Raw genomic sequence first — 20,962 nt, forward strand, 5'->3', positions numbered from 1 at the left:
CCAAGCTGAGAGGGGGTCTCCACGGCGAAAATAAACTCCAGAAACCTGACTTCAACTCTCCGGTCCCTTCTTCAACTTAAGCGTGCTTACAGAGATTCCATCAAGTGTGTGCTTGTAAGAGCTCATTTCACAGAGACGTGCTTGTGAAGGAAAGTTTTGCAACGGACTCAATGGAATGCTGGTCTGATAGGAACTACAACAAACAGGAGGCTGAGCAGAAGAGGAACTGAGGTGTGTGTGTGTGTGTGTGTGTAACTGGAGTGACTGAGGTGTGTGTGTGTGTGTAACTGTCCTCATGGGAAGCAACAGCAAACAGCATAGGTACAGTATTTATGTAAACACACAGGTTTGCCATCACAAGTATATTCTGTGTGTGTGTGTGTGTGTGTGTGTGTGTGTGTGTGTGTGCAGAGAGTAGGTGCATGAGATAGAAAGAGATTTGTGAGTAAGGTGGAGGGAGAATGTCTGTTTGTTGTTTCACTAGTATGTGTGGGTGAGAAAGAGAGTGAGAAAGAGAGATATTTTACTTTTAGAAACACAGAGTAAGTGTGTGTGTGTGTGGGTGCATGTGTGTGTATGAAGGAATTTCACCTTCAGAAACACAAAGGTGTGTGTGTGTGTGTGTGTGTGTGTATATGTATGAAGGAATTTGAAAGTAATTGAAGAAACTTATCTCAGTCAGACCTGCTTTTTGTGACTGAAGACACTTTCTCAGCTCAGTTCATTTTGTTAGACTTGCTTTTTTCTCTCTGCACATTCAGGACTAACAGCCGGAAAATATAAATATATATATACATATTTTGCATTCTGTATATATATAATATAAAATATATGAACATAGAAAAGGTAAATGAGTTTGTACTTCATTGATAAGAGATGTATAGTGTATAGTGTAGATGTATAGGGCTAGTTGGTACTTCATTGATAAGAGATGTATAGTGTATAGTGTAGATGTACAGTGTACGTGTCAAACTCAAGACCCGCGGACCAGATCCGGCCCGCCAAGCGATTTCATCCGGCCCGCCAGCTCCTCAGAATGTTGCAAAAAGTTCCATTGATTTAAATGGGCCACGGTGTCATTTTATTTGGCCCGCCAGATAAAATGCAAAGTCTATCAGAGCTGGCCTACCGTATTAGTATTGCTACTGATGTTTATTTTATTTTGAAATTTGATCTCTGTGTTTATAGGCAATAACTAATAGGCCTAAGCTTTAGGCTGCTTGTCCCAGATTCAATAGGCCTATGTTAAACTTAAGTTCATGTTTACATATGAAAAAATATAATTATATGGCCCTCTGTGTATTTGAGTTTGACACCACACGTGTACAGTATAGATGTAAAAGGGAAGTCAGGAAGAATAGAGTGCAGATTATTATTTCACTAGGGGAAAATATTTTGCATAGCCAGGGTTCACATCAAAACAAAAGGATGACCGACAACAACAACAACACCAACACCATGGATCACAGAGCCAGTACAGGGATATGGAAATTCACACCAGGTCCAATGTGCCAGTGTGCTATTGCACAGGGTGTGTGCCCAATGCAATCAGATTGTTATTCGCCATAAAGCACATCAACAGTTCAGAGTGTTATTCGCCATAAAGCACATCAACAGCTCAGAGTGTTATTCGCCATAAAGCACATCAACAGCTCAGAGTGTTATTCGCCCTAAAGCACATCAACAGCTCAGAGTGTTATTCGCCATAAAGCACATCAACAGCTCAGAGTGTTATTCGCCATAAAGCACATCAACAGCTCAGAGTGTTATTCGCCATGAAGCACATCAACAGCTCAGAGTGTTATTCGCCATAAAGCACATCAACAGCTCAGAGTGTTATTCGCCCTAAAGCATCAACAGCTCAGAGTGTTATTCGCCATAAAGCACATCAACAGCTCAGAGTGTTATTCGCCATAAAGCACATCAACAACACTCATGAGCGTAAAGGGAGCCATGGAGAGACAACTCTCTCTGAAGTGGAGTGTGTGTGTGTGTAAGAGAGAGAGAGAGAGGGAGAGAGTTTTACCTTCACTAACAGGGAATAGGTGTGTGTGTCGACAGTGTGTGAGTGGAACATTTCGGCATCGTACCACAGCACAGTCCCAAGAGGCGCGTTCCGCTGTGTCACTGCAAACTGCCGCTGCACCTCACAGCACTGCTCCAGCTCCCTCCTGTAGGGGAGAAACACACACACACACACACACACACACAGTCACACACACACACACACACACACACACACACAGTTACACACACACACACACACACAGTCACACACACAATTTCAGTCTCTCTTCCTCTATTTGCTATTTCTGTATACTCTAGCTTTGGTAATCTGCACAGGCATTAGTTCACCATGCATCTGTGTGTGTGTGTGTGCATGTGTGTGTGTAGAATGCACAGGATTTGCAGAGGACAGCAAATTGCCCCCACCCACACACACACACACACATTTCCTCTTTAATGAGGAAACAGCATTTAACAAGGGATTGTTCTGTCACTGCGCATTAACATAAGACATCAAAAAGCCACTTCATGGACCCCTGATGACCCCCATGATGTCAATCCTGATACGCTGTTTGTCTCCATGCCGGAGGCATCAGACACGCTCAGAGACAGGTCTGTGGGACAGGGCTCCGCCGGGTCGATGTCTGTCTGAGGCAGGCCCAAGGGGGCACTATGGTTTTGACATGAAGTGCTAACCAATTAGCCTCTGGTTATATGGAACACATTTAGTGGTCGAAAGATGATGGCACTCACTGACAGTGATGTTGTTTTCAGATATTAAAATCAGGTCGACGTCCTTCATGTAAATATTCAAAGTACTCTTACAGATGGAGGAGTCGACTCTAAATGGGACTTAGCTTTGCAACTCTCTTTGTGGGATTTGTCAGTATTGTACATGGATACATTTTTAAAACCAGAATAAAGACAAAAAGACTGAAAATAGAGACAGACGTTATTAGAAAAGACATGAATTCTGTATGTCAACAAAGATCTTGCACTTGATTTGAATATATTTAGTAGGGCAGTTTAGTGTAACAATTGTGCATTTATGATAAAAGCATCCAAAAAAACTAAAAACAAAGAGGTTCTAATAATATTCAGAAATGGAGGCACTTCAAATAGGGCCCCCAGGGGCCATGGCACCATTTTTCAAAATGGCCACCAGATAAGATTTTATGCCATATCATATGGTTATATACTGTATGTAAGAACACATAATCAAATAAGGAAGTATTTAACACATCCTACATCAAAAGAAACAAGTTATTCTGGCCTACATTGATGATAAATTGCATCAACCCTTTATATATATATATATATATATATATATTGGAATATTTGGAATTTACTGATAAAGTGGTGTTTAACATTAACCCAACTGTCTGAACAGAACTAAGCATCCCCCTCCCTCCGTGTCGGGAGAAAGGAGGGCCTGAGGCTGCTGAAGTGCAGTCTATTAGTCTGTCCAAAGGCCATGATGGAGATGGGAAAGAGGATGAGGCTACGGAGGTGCAGTCTATTAGTCTGTACAAAGGCCATGATGGAGATGGGGAAGAGGATGTTCCCATGACATGCTCCATGCCAGGAGCATGCTGACCTGGGTCGGAGTGACCAGGAGAAAGGGGGTAATAACACATTTGCTAAGATCGGAAAACATCCGCTGATTAGGAACAATGGTGGTCCCATTCGACGCGAGAGACTATGAACAAATGGTGTTAACCAATCATGTTAGGGCGGTTGGAGTTATGTGAAGAGTATAACCAATCATGTTAGGGGGGTTGGAGTTATGTGAAGAGTATAACCAATCATGTTAGGAGGGTTGGAGTTATGTGAAGAGTATAACCAATCATGTTAGGGGGGTTGGAGTTATGTGAAGAGTATAACCAATTGTACTTTAGAGGGGAAAGGAAATGTATAACCAATGTATATGTGTTTTTCTGGCATGAATTGTGACAACTGGTAATGGTGTTCTCCTCTTTGGTAAAGTGCAAATGTTTTACATGTTGCAGGGAAAATAAATAAAATAAAATGGATCAAAATGGCACCTGGGAGCTTCATTTAAACACTGCTGCTGCTGCTTCTTCTATCATAAAATGCACAAATATGATGAACATTTGCAAATGATAGGCAAATGGACGCTTCAAGGCGTAGCAGAAGTGACGTCAAGGACTGCAACTAGAAAAGTCTTTCTACAAGGAAGTAAGAAGTGCGACTGCTCAAAAGCAGCAGAAGATCACTAAATTTGTCACAAATGACAAATTATACAGCCCTAATGCTGATTATTATAGTTATTTAATCTGGATGGAACACATAAGCATACAGCATGCTTTATCATTTATAAAACAGTATTCAAAATGAGTTGCTTTATTGTGTGCAATAAGATACATAACTCACCCAGATCAATGCAAAAATGTTATCATCTGTCCGTTTATTAAGTTCGAGGTATTTAAAAAAAAAAAGTGTGTCGGTTACAGATGTAACTTTGTCCCATTCTTCCTGCAAACAAGTCTTAAGGTGTGCATTGGTACGGGGTGTTCGTTCTCTATTGGGGACAAGTCAGGAATGCAGGCAGGCCAGTCCGGCACCCGCACACACTTCTTCCTCAGCCATGCCTGTAATGTGTGCAGAATGTCGTTTATATTTGTCTTGTTATTGAAAATATGCATGGGCGTCCCTGGAAAGGATGTTGTCTTGAAGGCAGCATATGTTGCTCCAAAATCTCTATGTACACTGTAAAACGTAACAACTGTCCTTACTGAAAATATACAATTAATTGGACTCAGCTTTTGTTTTTTGTTGAGTTTACTTGTCTAAACTGAGTGTTATTACATTTTTGGGTGAAAAAGTTAACAAACTTACTGAAATCTAGTCAACTACACTTAAACGGCTTTAGTTTGCTTAAGTTTGTGGTACAAGCTTAAGCTACAAGTTAAAATAATCATTAAAATAAAGTAAACTGCACTTAAACTGCTTAACCCTGCGCTACAAGCTCTGCCATTATATATATGATACCTGCATTTTGAGTAAAATTAACTCACATGTTATTTCTTGTCCTATTAACTGGTCTGAACTAAGTAGCCTATTATTGAATTTTAGATAAGGCCTACTTTTCTCAACCAAGTCAAGTAAACTGTAAGCCTAGCCAAGGCTACTTGATTTGCTGAAGTTTGTGCCACTGAATAAACAGGCTACTATTATTTAGCCTATTTTTGAGATGAAAAAGGCTATCTTGAAGACTTGCAATATTGTCTTTAAACTGGCCAGATTGCCATAACCTTACAGGACTGAAAAAGACTGAAGTGTGCAATGACTAGCGTTCATTATTATTATTATTATTATTATTATTACAAATGCAGTACAAAATATACAGCAAAATGCAGCCTACACATAGCCTAACTGCATACAAAATAAAAAGCAAGAGGTCACTTCATAAAAGTCCATAGCCTAGATAGCACAATGCATACAGGTGTCCAGGGCCAAAGAATTAGAAGAAAACTCAATAGATCTCATGTAAGTATTACATTCCCCAATACAAGATAAAAACAATGGTTTCCTTTCCAGGAATTTGCATTATGAATGTAGAATTTGCAATGAAAAGAAGTAGCCTAAGTTAGGCTAATTATGAAGTCCTTTTTAGTGACATCATTGTCCTTAGGAAATCCAAAGTAAACATATTTTAGCGTTTAGATAAACTCTCTGAAAATGTTCCTCTAACAAAGTTGGAAAAGTCTATCCAAAAGACCTTAATATACAGTATATGCATTCCCAGAGCGGTCGGGGGACTTTTACGACTAGTGACGTCAAGCCAGAAGTTACACAGCACTCGTGCACTGCATTCTCTTGCGACGAACGTCTGATCGACGAAGCAAGCACTCGATGACACGAAACAGAACATCTCTGGCATTTCGGTTATTTTTTTGGTTTTGGTGTAGAACGGCGTCTTGGACGGTGCAGTATCACTCATTTACAGCTTCTGCTGGTAAGTAACTCGCTCCTTAAAATAATAGATGTAGCGCTGACCTTTAAATGTTGTTTGCCTTCAAATGCTAGTTTATTGCTTGACACTGACCAGCTAGCCTGCTAGCTTCGAGTTCAAGGTGGGTTCCTTCGGTTGCCGCGCATTTGCAAATTTGTACTAAACCAATTGTTCGATTAATAATGTTTTTTCAACCAGCAACTTACAGATATATGCTATACAGATACAATTTCACTGTCGTGCTAAACTGTGGCTAGGTAAAATGGCTTATATTTACTCAAGTGTCAATTATATTTTATATTTTAACGGTTAGCTATCTAGCGATATAGCAGCTATATCTAGCTAGCTTAGATAGCTTTTCTGAAGGCAGATAGCAGGCTTAATCAAAAGTAGTTCCTAGTGTAACTTTCCAGAGGGAAGACTAAGACGCTAAAACAGTTAGCACTACCCCCAAGATAAGCTGCTCTTTTATGCAGATGCAGAGTTGCTACATGCGGGCATTTTACTTGATGTCAGCCTAGTTTTATGTAATTTTGCCACTATGTTGTGTAGAAAAAAAATCACTGCTGAAGCCTAATCATAGTGTTGTATCCTAATGAGTAATTTTGTCTTTTGTTGCACAGGGTGTCCGCGGGGTTTTAAAAAGTATTAAAAGGTGATAAATCAAAATTGGCAAATTTAATGCCATTAAAAGTGTTAAATGTAGTTTTAGAGGTATTATTTTTTTTAAATAGGTATTATTTTTTCAAGTGTCCTATTCTGATAGAATTTCAATCTTCTAAAGTTCGGGTTAGTTTGTTTAAATGCGGGCTTTAGCAAAGCTGGGCACATAATCAAAGATCTACCCGTATCAATCCTGAAGTCTCAACTTTGTATGTTTGATGCTGACGTCATATTCAGTGGTCGTTGGACATCTCAAACACTGCGCGCTTCAACTGGGTAACCAACTGGCTGGCTTACGTTTTTGACTTGCTTAGGCATATCTTCAACGTCCAGACAACCATCGTCGTCGTCATGGGCAAATGCAAGTTTTCTGACAGCTGGGTGTAGTAGGGAATAACCGGCAGGCTTATTGTTCGGTTTGTAAAAAACACATCAATGTCAACTGGATGGGAGCTAATGCACTTCGGTCGCATATGCAATCCACTAAACATAAAAATGGAATGCGCGGTCGGCGAGAGCAGTTCATTCTACCACTCTGCCAACTGTCTGTGCTGCTGCACCACCACCACTAGTGCCACGGTACAAGCCAACGCTACGGCTCCAGCAACTACGTCTGACCTCCGGGTGACTATGGGCACCACACCAACACTGCGTGCGGAGGCTCTGGTGTTTAAACACTGCAGTTAAACACCACTCATTGAACTCCAACGAAGGAATTTCGGAGCTGTTTAAAGAAATGTTTCCCGACTCTGACATCGCAAAGTCATTCACGTGTGGTAAAGACAAAACCGGCTACATCATCAGATTTGGATTAGCATCGTTCTTCAAAAAACAGCTTGTTGATGGCATCAACAAGGCAGGGCCATTCGTGTTGATGTTTGCTCATGAGTTCATATTAGGCCTATAGCACACCAGTTCACGTAGTGGATGCCAGTTTGTGAAGTGATATCAGCAACAATTCATATAGCAGATGCCAGTTTATAATGCATCAACAGTTCATGTAGTGAATGCCAGCCAGTGTGCTGGAACTATCTCTCCATTGCACATTTAATGTAGTTTGTTTTATTTTTATTCACAAAATGAAATAAATGTGTGCAATATGTGGTCAACATCAGTGAGTCTCTAAATCTATTATGTTGTGTATAGTGTTATATATGTCAAAATCTCCGTAAACGTTAGAAAGGTCGCCGATTAACACTTGCAACTCAGTGTCGTGATGGTTTTAAAAAAATTCAGAAGGTAGTAAAAAAGGTATTAAAAAGGTATTCAATTTTACTTAAGGATTGCTGTATATACCCTGTTGCAGAATCAGGTGGAAGAAAGGAATGCATTGGCCTTGTAAGTCCTGCACATTTGTCTCATCCAAAAGAGGCCAGCTGCTGAAGCATTGCAGACTAAAGCATGGTGGTCTTACCAGATCTTGCCCAATACTATGCCTCCATCAAAAGTGCTTATGTACATTCAACTCGTTTAATGCCCTGAAAGTGCACTTATCAAAATGTCACTCTCAGATCACACACACCGAAGAAAGAGAGCATGAGCACATATTTAACTGTCAGCTGTGTGAGTTTAATGAGACATGTACAGAACAAGACTTTCTCAGACACTTGCGCCAACATCTAAAATTATTCCCAAAAATTGAATGTCCCTATTTAGACTGCGATTTTGAGACAAATGTCTATTCTACTTTTAACACACATAAAAGTAGAAATCATAATCAGACCTCTATTGATGTTAATCTGGCGTTCAAGCCAGAGATAGTTTCCCAGCTCTCCTGCTCTGAAGAGAGCGCTCCTGTTGCATCTTTAGATTAACTCACTAGTGAGGATGAGGAAATGGCAGACATTGATGTTCAGGACTTGGATATCCAACTGGAGCACAATTTAGCAACATTGTTCCTTAAAATGCAAGCAATTTTGAATATCCCTGAGAGTGCAACGCAAGAAGTAGTCCAGGAGATCAGTCAACTATTTGTGCTTTCTGAACCTTTAGTGTATACTGCCATTGAGGGGATTCTCAAACAGCATTATCCTGATGTTGACAGTAGTGTTATCAAGGAGATAATGAGGGCTGTTGCTGAGACGAATGCATTTCTGAAGCACACATCTATAGGGGGGTCTCTTTCAACGTCTAGAAGGAGAGAATCTTTCTTTGCCAAACAATTTCCAGTAGTGGAACCTGTGGAATATGGCAGTAAGCATAGTCAAACATTAGTTTACATTCCATTGCTTCAAATGTTCCAGGCTTTGCTGAGAAAAGATGAGATTTTAGACAAGTTTCTTTCTGCAAGTTGCTCTCAATTGGGTGATTTTTGTGACCACAGGGATGGTTCTGCTTTTCACAACAATGCCATACTAACTGATGAGGAGTTTAGAATTGCCCTTGGCTTATATATTGATGATTTTGAGGTTGCGAACCCGTTGGGGACAGCAAGGAAAAAGCACAAATTGTGTGCTATATACTGGACTCTAGCTTATCTTGCTCCAAAGTACCGCACATGTCTTCATGCCATAAAGTTAGCAGTTTTATGCAAGGCTACTGTAATTAAGGAAAAAGGATACCGTGAGGTTCTGCAGCCCCTCATAAAAGACCTGGTGTCATTAGAGGAGCATGGGGTGTACATTGAGAAGCTAGGTACAAGTGTAAAGGGAACTGTGTTGTATGTCGCAGCTGACAATCTGGCTGCCCATTCCCTTGCTGGTTTTCAGGAGAGCTTTTCTGGTCACAGGGTGTGTAGGTTTTGCATGGCTAGTAAGGAGGAGATTCAGGATTTTGAGGTCAGCTCAGGTTATTTCACCTTGAGAAACAAGGAGGATCATGATAGGCATGTTCAGGATGTGATGCAGGACTCCTCAAAGGCACGGGAATATGGAGTTAAAAGAGAGTGTATTCTTACAGAGAATCTCTGTTATTTCCATGCTGTTCATGGATATCCGCCCGATATATTACATGATTTTCTGGAGGGAATTGTACCTTTTGAGTTAGCTCTGTATTAAAGATCTGATAAAGAATAAATACATAACCCTTGAAGTGTTGAATCATGCAATCAAGGAATTCCCATATTCCTTCTCAGACAAAGTCAATAAACCTCATGAGATTCCAAAGACCTTGGCTTCAAAAGTGACCATAGGGGGAAATGGACACGAAAATTGGTGTCTGATTCGATTGCTCCCGCTAATGATTGGACATCTTGTGCCAGAGGGGCATGAAACCTGGGAAGTCTTAATGGTGCTAAAAGACATTTTGGAAATGGTTGTTTCTCCTAGATTTACAGAGGAGTCTTTGTATCTCCTGGAAAATAAGGTGTCAGAGCACAGACACCTACTTTTGGCTGCTTTTCCCAATTGCAGGCTTCGTCCGAAGCACCACTATATACAGTAGAGCACTATGCTCAACTGGTCAAGGTCTTTGGGCCGTTGATTGATATGTGGACAATGAGATTTGAGGGAAAGCATAGTTTTTTCGAAAAAGTCATCCATGAGATGCAAAACTTCAAAAATGTTGCCCTCACCTTGGCTAGAAGACATCAGAAGATGGTAGCATGCCACTTAGATGCAGCTTCATTCTTTAAGCCAGAGCTTCAGGTGCATAGCGTGAAAAGTGCATTGCTCAGTTCATTCCCAGGGAACATTCAAGATTTTGTGCAGCAAAGGTATGGTGCACATAAAACCGTTCTCTTGGCAGCATCAATAATAGTTGATGGGATTAAATATGTGGCTGGTATGGTGGTTTCTGTAGGTTCGTGTGCAGGGCTCCCTGAATTCAGACAGATTAAGCAGTTGCTCATCATTAACACAGATGCCGTCTTCATTTGCAGGCCAATGATTGCTTGGTATCATGAGCATTTCCGTGCCTATGAATTAACTCAAGGCAGCGTCGGGCTAACTGCAATTCTGATGGCTGACTTCAATGATGTTCTTCCATTGTCAGCTTATAAATTGAGAGGAAAGTGGTTTGTTTCTCCAAAGCGTTACATCTTCTGCTAATTACGCATAGGCCTAGCCTTTCCTGTAATTACTTTTAATTAATTTGATCAGCTGTGAATAGTCTGTCATACTTGATATGAGTAGTGGCAGCAGTACTCAGCTGACAGTTAAATGTTGTATTGCCACCCTCAATATTTTTGTGACACAATGTAAATATTTTGTTTTGTAGGATTATGGAAGACAAATGGCATATCAGAGTATTTGTGACTAATGAAGACATTAGAAAGGTCACTTTGCTTGGTTTTCCATCTAATGTTGAAACATTGCTCTCACATCTGAAACTTAAATTGGGACTACAGTGTGATTTCACTTTACAATATGAAGACCCTCTCTCTGGCAATGCCCTCTGCAACCTGACTGATATGTCAGACTTACCAGAACGGCCTACAATCAAGATCATCAGTTCTCTGGCCCTCACTCCAGCTCACTCCAGCTCCTTGAGCACCTGTAGCACAGATATCCTGAGCCCAAGAAACAAAGATACCCATAGGCATGATCCTTGGCCTTCTGAATTTGAAATCCAAGAATTCTCTGTTGACATCAATTACAGGCTTAGACAAGGCGACCTTGTCTACATGAGAGATGGCACGCTGCTACAAATGTCTCGGGACATGAAACTTGCAATCCTAGAAAGACTTGCAGAGGCCATGTATAAGTATATGGCGTACCCCCGAGATTATCACTTTTATGAAGTTGCAGCTGCTCTCGTCAAGAAACACCCTTGTTTGAGGGAGCCTGGATCCTATAGTGGATATTGTGGATGGAAAAATAGTTTAAAATTTAAAATGGGAAACTACCGCACCAAGTTAAGGAGATCTGGAATGGCTGATGTCACAGTGATTGGCTGCAGAAGGCGCAGGGATTTCCCGGACGAGGATCCACCAAGCTGCAACATCAAAAAGGCTAAAAGGAATGAGACTTAACTTTTTGCCCAATTTCCCTGATGGAGAGGATGAAGTTTCTCTTGAGGCAATAAGGCGTGAACTTGACATGGACGCTAAAAAAAGCTTACCTGATGTGATTGGCATTAGAAAGAAGATGGATCAGACCTTCGCACTTAGAAGGAAGGAAATTGTGGAGGAGCAACCACCTGTGTCGAGAATGGTGGAGCGATGGCCAGCGCTCTTCACGGAAACTCAAGTAAGAGACTATGCATAGATAATTGTAAGTGCAATTTATAGCAGATCATCTCCATAAAATGTTGTTGCTTAAAGTTGTTTGTGTATGTTTTCAGATTTACGATGAATTCTCAAGAGTTGCCAGCAAGAATCTTCGTCAACAGTTCTATGAAGCACTGGACCGTCACACACCCAGCCTGATTCAAATGATGAAGTCCAAAAGAGGAAAAGTGGGCCAATCCCTTGAAAGCTTTCTCCACCAGATTGATACTCAGGTGATGATCATTTCTCATCCTGTAAGCAGTATAAATTCAATGCATTGACAAAATGTTCTACAGCTCCGCTTCTCTGAAAGACAGAGTTTCTCAAATGTTTCTTTTTTATTGATTTTGTCCTTTGTATGATTATGCATTTGAAGCTATTGTTATCGGTAACAGAAATGTACTAATTTTCCCCTGGAATTGTTTTTGCATGTCTAGAACATCACTGTGACACGGACCATTGTGCTGCGATGTCTGCCAATGTTTCTTGGAGATGATGACAGTGAGTTCTGCAGGACTTGCTTTGTAAGTGTTTTTTATTTATTTATTTATTTATTTATGTATTTATTTTTCTCTTCAATTTATTTCTCACAAACACTGCCATATAACTGATATACCTGAGGTGACTAAGAAGTGGTTTGATTGGACATTGAATATGGAATGCCTCCAATCCTTTGGAAATGTGCAAATATCTTTTAATAGTCCATATTTCCACCGTATTCACTTCTTTTTAACACACTCCTGGGTTAACTACTACATATTTTTCTGAACCTAATTTTACATGTTAACATCATAGTTTTACTTTCAGACAACATTTATTGGTGGATGGATTTTTCTCTCTCTCTCTCTTTGCTGACTTGCTCACACGTGCTTACTCATCATCTTGTGTATGTCTATTCACTGATTCTGTCCTTATCTATTGTCTCAAACATTATTGTGTTGATTTCTATGCAGGACTCGGACAACGGAGAGGACTCAGCCCATGTGCCAGTGGGCATACTTACCGTCATCCCAGAGGATGATCCAAAGCCTAATGCTGCTGGTTTGCACTTGCACCCTAGCATCGTTGCGGTCATTCTTGAGGGGGACCTAGTCTTGGATGACTTGTCTTCATATCCAGAGGCGTTTTGTCTTTTGTTTGGACTTGTATATGCATTGCACCTTGACTATCCCAGATCAATGAGGTATTCATTTGAGTTCATTCAAAAGATCCTCTTGGATATTGGGCAAAACAAACTCAGCCCAAAAATGCAAACCTTAAAAAATGCTCTCATGAGCTCATAAGCACAGGGCACGAAATCAGAAGTTGTTACGTTACTGTTCACAAGTTCAATAAACTTACGTATTTCCAGGTAATCGGTTTCCTCATTTTATCCAAGTTCACTGAACTTACAATTGCAGGGTATTTGAGTTCAATTTACTTTGAAAAATGTAGTATTGCTGATTGCTTTTTACTCATGTACTTGAGTTATGAGAACTTTGTTTCTTTGGTAAGTGCCTTTATTTGAGCCAAGTTCACTTTACTTAAGTATGCCAAGAACACTTAACTTTGTTTTCTCTTATTTTCACAACTGAAGTGAACTGAGTATGGCCTACTCACTGTGCTAGTTTATTTTAATTGAACAAGTCACTTAGTGTAACTTAAACAGATACGTTCTTTTGAGTATTGCCTACTCACTGTGTGCTAGTTTATTTTAAGTGAACAAGTCAATTAGTTTAACTTAAACAGATAAGTTCTTTTGAGTATTGCCTTCTCACTGTGTGCTAGTTTATTTTAAGTGAACAAGTCACTTAGTTTAACTTAAACAGATAAGTTCTTTTACTTAATTTTTTCCAGGTAATCGGTTTCCACAATTCTTTTAAGTAAAGTTAACTTATCAGGTTTTACAGTGTACTTTTCGGCATTAATGGTGCCATCACAGAAATGTAAGTTACCTTTGCCAAGGGCACTGACACAACCCCATACCATGACAGACCCTGACTTTTGGACTTGTTGCTGCTAACAGTCTGGATGGTCCTCTTCTTCTTTGGTCCGGATGACACGGTGTCCATTTCTTCCAAAAAAGACCTGAAATACTGATTTATCTGACCACAATACACGTTTCCACTGTGTGATGGTTCATCCCAGATGCCTCCGAGCCCAGAGAAGTCGACGGCGCTTCTGGACATGGTTAACATAAGGCTTCCTTTTGGCACTGTAAAGTTTTAACTGGCATTTGTGGATGAAACTACGTATTGTAGTGCTTGACAAAGGTTTGCTAAAGTAATCCTGAGCCCATGTGGTTATATCGCTTATAGATGAATGACGATTCTTGATGCAGTGCCGTCTGAGGGATTGGAGATCATGGTTATACAGCTTAGGCTTGCGCCCTTGCCCTTTACGAACTGAAATTCCTCCCGATTCCTTGAATCTTTTAATTATGTTATGCACCGTGGAGGGTAAAATATCCAAATCCCTTCCTATCTTTCTTTGAGAAACATTTTAAACATTTCAATTATTTGCTCACAAATTTGTTGGCAAACTAGTGATCCTCGGCCCATCTTTGCTCCTAAAGGATTAGGCCTTTCCTGGATTCAGCTTTAGTACCAAATCATGATTACAATAACCTGTTGACATCACTTGTTTCAAATCACATCATTATTTATTTATTCTACCTCATTACTACCCCTAAATTGCTTAGGGTGTCACATCTATGCAAGAGTGGCTACCCCATTGCACTGGCTTGTTGTGTGTAATTGTGTCCAGCCGACCTCACCTAGTATTTGATATGAATTAATATAGCTCATTGTATGCAGCTAATAATTATACTACCATCTAGTTCGGAAATCACACAACCACCTGTTCCTTGTGTTCCTGTCGAAACGCATTAATTGTGCAGTCAAATTCTTGCGCAATTAAAGACTAAGGTTACGCACTGGTAGACCGCCAGCTGTGCCTCCAGTGAGCAGACAGTGGTCCAGTGGCCTTTTACTATCTGGGGACTATAACTTTTGACAGAGATTGAGACACAAACTGAAATTTTGGACGTAGCATACTGATGCCATCACACGTGTTGTTTGCAACTTTAATCCCATAACGTTGGACACGATCTGAGATATTAAGAAAGTTACAACTGTCCCCGTGTTACAACAATACCTAGTTTCCCCTCTTCCACACCACGTAACGCCTATCTGACATCCGCGGACATCCGAGAATACATGCTGAACACTGACATTAACCTACGCATGGATGCATGGCTGGTTTGACGCGCCAATAGGGGCGCAGCTCGACCTCGCTGTAAATGGGGGTTGTTCTCCGTGAGGTCCAGAGGACAATGACTGGCCTGGTGAATAGCCTACTCTGGTGAATGAAGAGTCCATCTCGGGACACATTCACGCTATCGCAGCCTGGCCAGTCTGTTCATTGTGGTGTTGGCTTTACAAATGGTCGAATAAGATTTTAGGAGAATATTTATGCTCGTGTGTGGATATGCGTGTAGGAGGATGGTTTCACGTTTATTTTACATGCATAGCCATGCGACTGCTACTTTAGTTCTCATCACGAGATCGCAATCTACAAACTGGAACATAGCTCACCCGAGTGCCTCGCTGTTCGTGGCGTTCCTCCTCCACTGCGACTGAAGCTGATGTATGTCACTCATGAGCCTCTTCAAGTCAACGCTCCGGTCCTCAATCCAAAACCAGCACAGTGCGAGAACAGCCAGCACTATTGCCAGCCAAAGGCACTTTCGACTGCACCTGAGAGGGGTCATCCTGAAACCACTCGCCTACCCACGAATATCCACCATTTGTTGATATGTAAAATAGTTTTGATGTCTCTTTTTTCGGATGCTAAAGATGTGCGGTCGTGAGGACGATAGGACACTTGCAGCAGTCGTTCAGCTCCGCTGAGATTCGAAGTCCATCCTCTACTGACTTACATTCCTGCTCACGCACGCATACACACACTCGCATTCCGCCCACAATGCCGACTGTATCCTGAGTGCTAAAGTTCATTAAGCTATATATCAAGAAATAATGCGGAACCAAATGAATTTGCGTAAGATCTGTCCCGTTATTCCCGTGCTGTCCTCCCGATGGCAGACGAGTACTGACGTCAAACCAGCGTCGGCATAGGTTCATTTGCATGGTGGAACGACGCGGTGCCGGTGACATGTGTGCACTGTGCTTGTGTGCGCGATTAAATGAAGGATTAGATTAGCTACCATAAATCCATGAGCAATTCTTGGATGCATCATCTGTACTCCATAATTCCATTTCACATCCAAAGGTCAAAATGCTTTTGTTGCACAGAAGGAAATAGTTTAGCAATGACAAATTGAAGTTGTGGGGAATAGAATGTGATTTATGTTTTGTTTCAGATCTCTCAGAAATTTGCTTTGCATAACAAACAAAAGAATAAGGCAAATAAGTAAAACAAAAATTATAATAATGAAACGGATCTAGTTACTAGTTACTAAGTTACTATTATGGTAAATCACAATAAGACTGCTTCCTGCAGTATGTGTGCCAAAAGAGAATATGGCTCCCGGATAATGGCAACGTGCAGGGGGGAGGAGAAGGCGGTGGGGTGTGACTGCTCAGCATGACACAGGCCTGTGTGTGTGTGTGTGTGTGTGTGTGTGTGTGTGTGTGTGTGTGTGTGTGTGTGTGTGTGTGTGTGTGTGTGTGTGTGTGTCACATCTCCATAAACGCTCAGCATGACACAGGCCTGTGGGAGGTCTTTGGCAAGCGAGATCCAGCGCAGGGACAGATGGCACTCTCCCAAATGAGAAAACAGTCAATGGCTCTGTACCACGGCCACAAATCAGTGCTGCTCCTAGAACAGTCAATGGCTCTGTACCACGGACACAAATCAGTGCTGCTCCTAGCTTGTCAGATCTAGAGCGGCCAGAGAATAAACATCGCTCGGACAGGAAGTTGCCTGGAGAATGTCTAAAATAAGATGTTGTTTTACTGTAACAGGGCTGCCAACTCTCTAGACACACGATTGCATGTCCCGTCTCACACTAGCATGCACAAATCTCACAGATTCTCAAGCCAAGTCAGCCTTGAAAACTGGCCAAACTTGCTGCAACAGTGACAGTAATGAATGCAGGCTTTGTCTGTCTGTCTGCATTTCTGCCAGTTTAAATAATTAAAGGGGACCTCTGATGCTTTTCCGGTTTCCCCCTTTCCTTTAGTCTGTTATATACAGTAGCTTGTTGTACATATGAGCGGTGTGCAAAGTTACAGAAGCCCAAAGGACAGGCCAGAGGGAGAAACTCTCTCTCACAGAAACCACTTTTCTCAGCTGACTGAGTGTGTGTGTGTGTGTGTGTTGGGGGTGGGGGGGGGGGGGGGGGGGGGGGGTGGTGCTTAAAGACAGGACCTCTAACAAGGCATTTCAGATAGAGGATGAATAGAGATGTACAGTATGAGAAGAATAATGTGTTTCAGATAGAGGGTGAATAGAGATGTTCAGTATGAGAAACTTCATGTGTTTTCGGACCATTGAAGCATGTAAATCTATTCTAGTAGACCCCAAAAATACACTTACTAATTGCTATATTACTATAAATACAGTACACAGCCCCGGGCATCCTGGCCGGCATCACCACAGTGCCAGTACAGAGCCCCGGGGCATCCTGGTCAGCATCACCACAGTGCCAGTACAGAGCCCCGGGGCATCCTGGTAGGGGACACATCGATGAAGCCTTTGACAGGGGTCAGGGGTCACCCTTTCCATCCATTCACCACAGTGCTCCCATGTGTTATGTTAACACACACTACATTGCACACTGCACATTGCACATTCACTTTTGCACTCCTGCCCTGCTCTTTGCATTTTACCTCTAATATACTTTTTTATATACATTTTTTTTTATATATATATATTGTATCCTATATACTGTGTGCTTCTCTAATGTGTTGTACTTAGTGTGTTTTTATGTTTTTATGTTATGTGTAGTACTTATTGTGTTTGTATGTTTTTATGTTCACTGTATGCACCTACACACCAGAACAAATTCCAGGTAGGTAAATAAATACTATTCTGACTCTGATTCTGATGTCCTGATTCCTGACTCTGGGGCAGAAACGGAAACGAGAATCCAGGCCGGAAGTCGGAAGACTCCATCACTGGACACCCCGCTAGTTGCTAGTTTTGTGGGCTAGCCCTATTGGCTGGTCATATTTGGCACAAAATATGAGAAAAAATTTGAAACATTTGAAAAATATTGTCTCTGAGAAACAACAATATGTCAATTATTGTGTAAGGTTGCCATACTCTAATAATATGTAACATACTTTCATAAAACTTCAATCATTCATTCTTTATTTGGTTCCCCAGCTTCTTCCGGGGGTCCACACAAACACAACAATAAGAAAGAGAATTAAAATCCTTTTTTTCATTTAATCATTTATAAAGATATCAATACGTCAAGAAAATGCCACACAAGCCAAATATAAAGATCAGGCAATAGGTGAAATGACTCAACTATCATAATCACTATCATTAGTGTATGTCACGCCCGGCTTGGCCGTGCTGGGTCTGCCTCACTCTTTGGGCTGTCCCTCTCCCTCCAGTCTACAGGGGGAGCTGTCTGGTCTGGCCAACGTGGCTAGATGGCAGCTGATTGGCGGGGACATTTAAAAAGAGTTCCTGATGTGAGTTCGGTCTCTCTCTGGTGCTCTCTGATCCTCTCTGATCTTCTCTGATCTTCTCGGCTTGCTCAGGGCCTGCAGCTACTGGGGTTGGCTGCAGCACCTTTTCCTCAGCTCCCTCTTCTATCCATTTTACCACTACACATACACTATGCTGATCTGCACCACATTGATCTTTACTTTTTCTTGCCTCTCATTGACTGACTTTTTGTAAGTATTTGATTTGGCCATTTGAAATAAACTATATTTTGATTAACCTTAACACTGTGTGGTCTCCCTATTTATGTTATCTCCACTTTGAACCATGTGGACGTAACACATGTTAGTAGGCTACATTAATACATTACAATAGTAACTTGTAACGAAAGTGATCTTTGTTATTGCCTACATCGCACAGAGTACTGTGTTATATTCATAAATGTGTCATGATTACATTACTGTAGCCTGTTTTGCTGTGGGCCTACAGTGTGTACTTTCCCGAGCTTAGCAAGTCCATAGTCTAGGTTCACAATTTTGTATAAGTTGAAACATATTGCCCTCAACGGCATATGGTCGCTACTACACACAAAACAGAGACAAATTCACTGTGGACACGATGGCACTGTGGACACCACGGCACACTGTCGACACCATGACACACTGCAAATGATAAGCATCTTAGGAGTTTTGTCTCGTAAGGCATTCAGAGTAACTTACATCAGAGGAGGCTGAAACTAATCTTGAAGATGTGCACTGCATTTAAGTCATACTGATTCAAAAACAACTCAAACCCCCGACGCATGTGGCAAGGCATCCAGGCCATAACGGACTATAAACCCACCAACACCTCCCCCCAAACCGGCGAAGCATCATTCCCTGATGAGTTTAACAGCTTTTATGCCCGCTTCGACAGGGACAACCAGGAGGCGGCCATCAAGGCTGTGCTCACCACAGACCACCAGCCCCTCACACTCTCCTCCACCGACGTATGTTCTGCACTGAGCAGGACTAATGCACGAAAGGCTGCTGGCCCTGATGGCATCCCTGGACGGGTGCTCAGGACCTGTGCTGGGCAGCTGACTGAGGTCTTGACTGACATATTCAACATGTCACTGGCCCAAGCAGCTGTCCCCACGTGCTTCAAAACCACCTCCATCGTGCTGGTGCCAAAGCACTCCAAAGCAGCGAGCCTTAATGACTTTCGCCCAGTTGCACTCACTCCAACCATCATGAAGTGCTTTGAGAGGCTGGTCCTGGCTCATCTCAAAACATGTCTACCACCCACACTGGACCCCCTCCAATTCGCCTACCGCCAGAATAGGAGCACGGAGGATGCCATCTCCACGGCACTACACTCCGCCAAGGAGCTAATTGTGGACTTCAGGTGGACCAAACGTGGCGTACACACCCCGATCTGTATCAACGGGACGGAGGTGGAGTGTGTCACCAGCTTTAAATTCCTGGGTGTCCACATCTCCGAGGACCTCTCTTGGAGCCTCAACACCTCAACCTTAGTCAAGAAGGCTCACCAGCGTCTCTTCTTCCTGAGGAGATTGAAGAAGGCAAATCTGTCTCCTCAGATTCTGGTGAACTTCTACCGCTGCACCATTGAGAGCATCCTCACCAACTGCATCTCAGTCTGGTATGGCAGCTGCTCTGTTGCGGACCGCAAAACTCTCCAGAGGGTAGTGAAATCTGCCCAATGCATCACTGGTTCCCCACTCCCCACCATCGAGGCTGTCCAGCGCAAAAGATGTCTGCGGAAAGTGCGCAGCATCGAGAAGGACAGCTCCCATCCCAACCACAGACTGTTTGCCCTCCTCCCCTCAGGGAGGCGCTACAGGGTCCTCCGTTCCCCGGACCAGCAGGCTCAGGAACAGCTTCTTCCCTGCGGCTGTCACCCTGCTGAACTGTGCATCACGGTGATAGCCCCCCTGGCTACCCCCTCACATTCCTTCCTACAGTGACTGTATTCCCCCCTCTACCCTGGCCTGACTGCCACACACCTCCCCCCAGCCACTGAACATTTGCACTAAAACTGTTCATTTGTTTATATCTATTTATTTAAAATTGTTGTCCATATCCATATTTACCGTATTTATATCTTAACATGTCTCCTACCTCATTTATAACTTCTACTGCCACTTTCACCTGTACTTCACCTGCACTTTACATATATCTATATCACATCTGCACTAATCATCATTATTGCTGCTTACTGTTCATACCACTTATATCTTATACCATACTGTATATATTCTATTTATCTATTTTTATATTACCACTTTGCACATACTCGGCACTCTTCTGATTTTGCACTTCTGGTTAGATGCTAACTGCATTTCGTTGCCTCAGTACTTGTACTCTGTGCAATGACAAATAAAGTTGAATCTAATCTAATCTAATCTAATATCATCTGAAGGGGACAAGGTGAACTTTGACAGCCTATGCGTCAGCGGCACCCGTGCCTTTGAAAGGAGCGTGTGCGTGTGTGTGCGTGCCAGGGACACCTGTCTTCTGCTTCCTGTTTGTGTAGAGTGTGGTCAA

At 42.0% G+C, this 20,962-nt stretch overlaps 1 protein-coding gene across 3 annotated transcripts; it reads left to right on the plus strand.

Annotated features, from left to right (window-relative positions):
- The first annotated feature begins 7,806 nt into the window (after positions 1–7,806).
- On the plus strand, positions 7,807–13,765 carry LOC116220006. 3 transcript variants are annotated; one of them, XM_042704517.1, is made up of 4 exons: positions 7,807–11,772; positions 11,867–12,025; positions 12,230–12,316; positions 12,746–13,765. In XM_042704517.1, the coding sequence occupies exons 1-4, from the start codon at positions 11,545–11,547 to the stop codon at positions 13,073–13,075; spliced, it is 804 nt and encodes a 267-aa protein (XP_042560451.1). In that variant the 5' UTR covers positions 7,807–11,544; the 3' UTR covers positions 13,076–13,765. The 3 variants fall into 2 exon arrangements, 1 of the variants encoding a protein (XP_042560451.1); XR_006151792.1 differs by having other exon boundaries at positions 7,807–12,025.
- The last annotated feature ends 7,197 nt before the right edge of the window (positions 13,766–20,962 follow it).

This window comes from Clupea harengus, chromosome 3, assembly GCF_900700415.2.
Source record: "Clupea harengus chromosome 3, Ch_v2.0.2, whole genome shotgun sequence".
NCBI lineage: Eukaryota > Metazoa > Chordata > Actinopteri > Clupeiformes > Clupeidae > Clupea > Clupea harengus.

What these genes read in the sequence shown, in the direction of transcription:
- LOC116220006 (XM_042704517.1), top strand. Translation starts at nt 11,545, where the DNA reads ATGAGACTTAACTTTTTGCCCAATTTCCCTGATGGAGAGGATGAAGTT. An exon ending in TCCACCAGATTGATACTCAG is followed by an intron (nt 12,026 to 12,229) that starts GTGATGATCATT and finishes TTGCATGTCTAG; the next exon opens with AACATCACTGTGACACGGAC. An exon ending in AGTTCTGCAGGACTTGCTTT is followed by an intron (nt 12,317 to 12,745) that starts GTAAGTGTTTTT and finishes ATTTCTATGCAG; the next exon opens with GACTCGGACAACGGAGAGGA.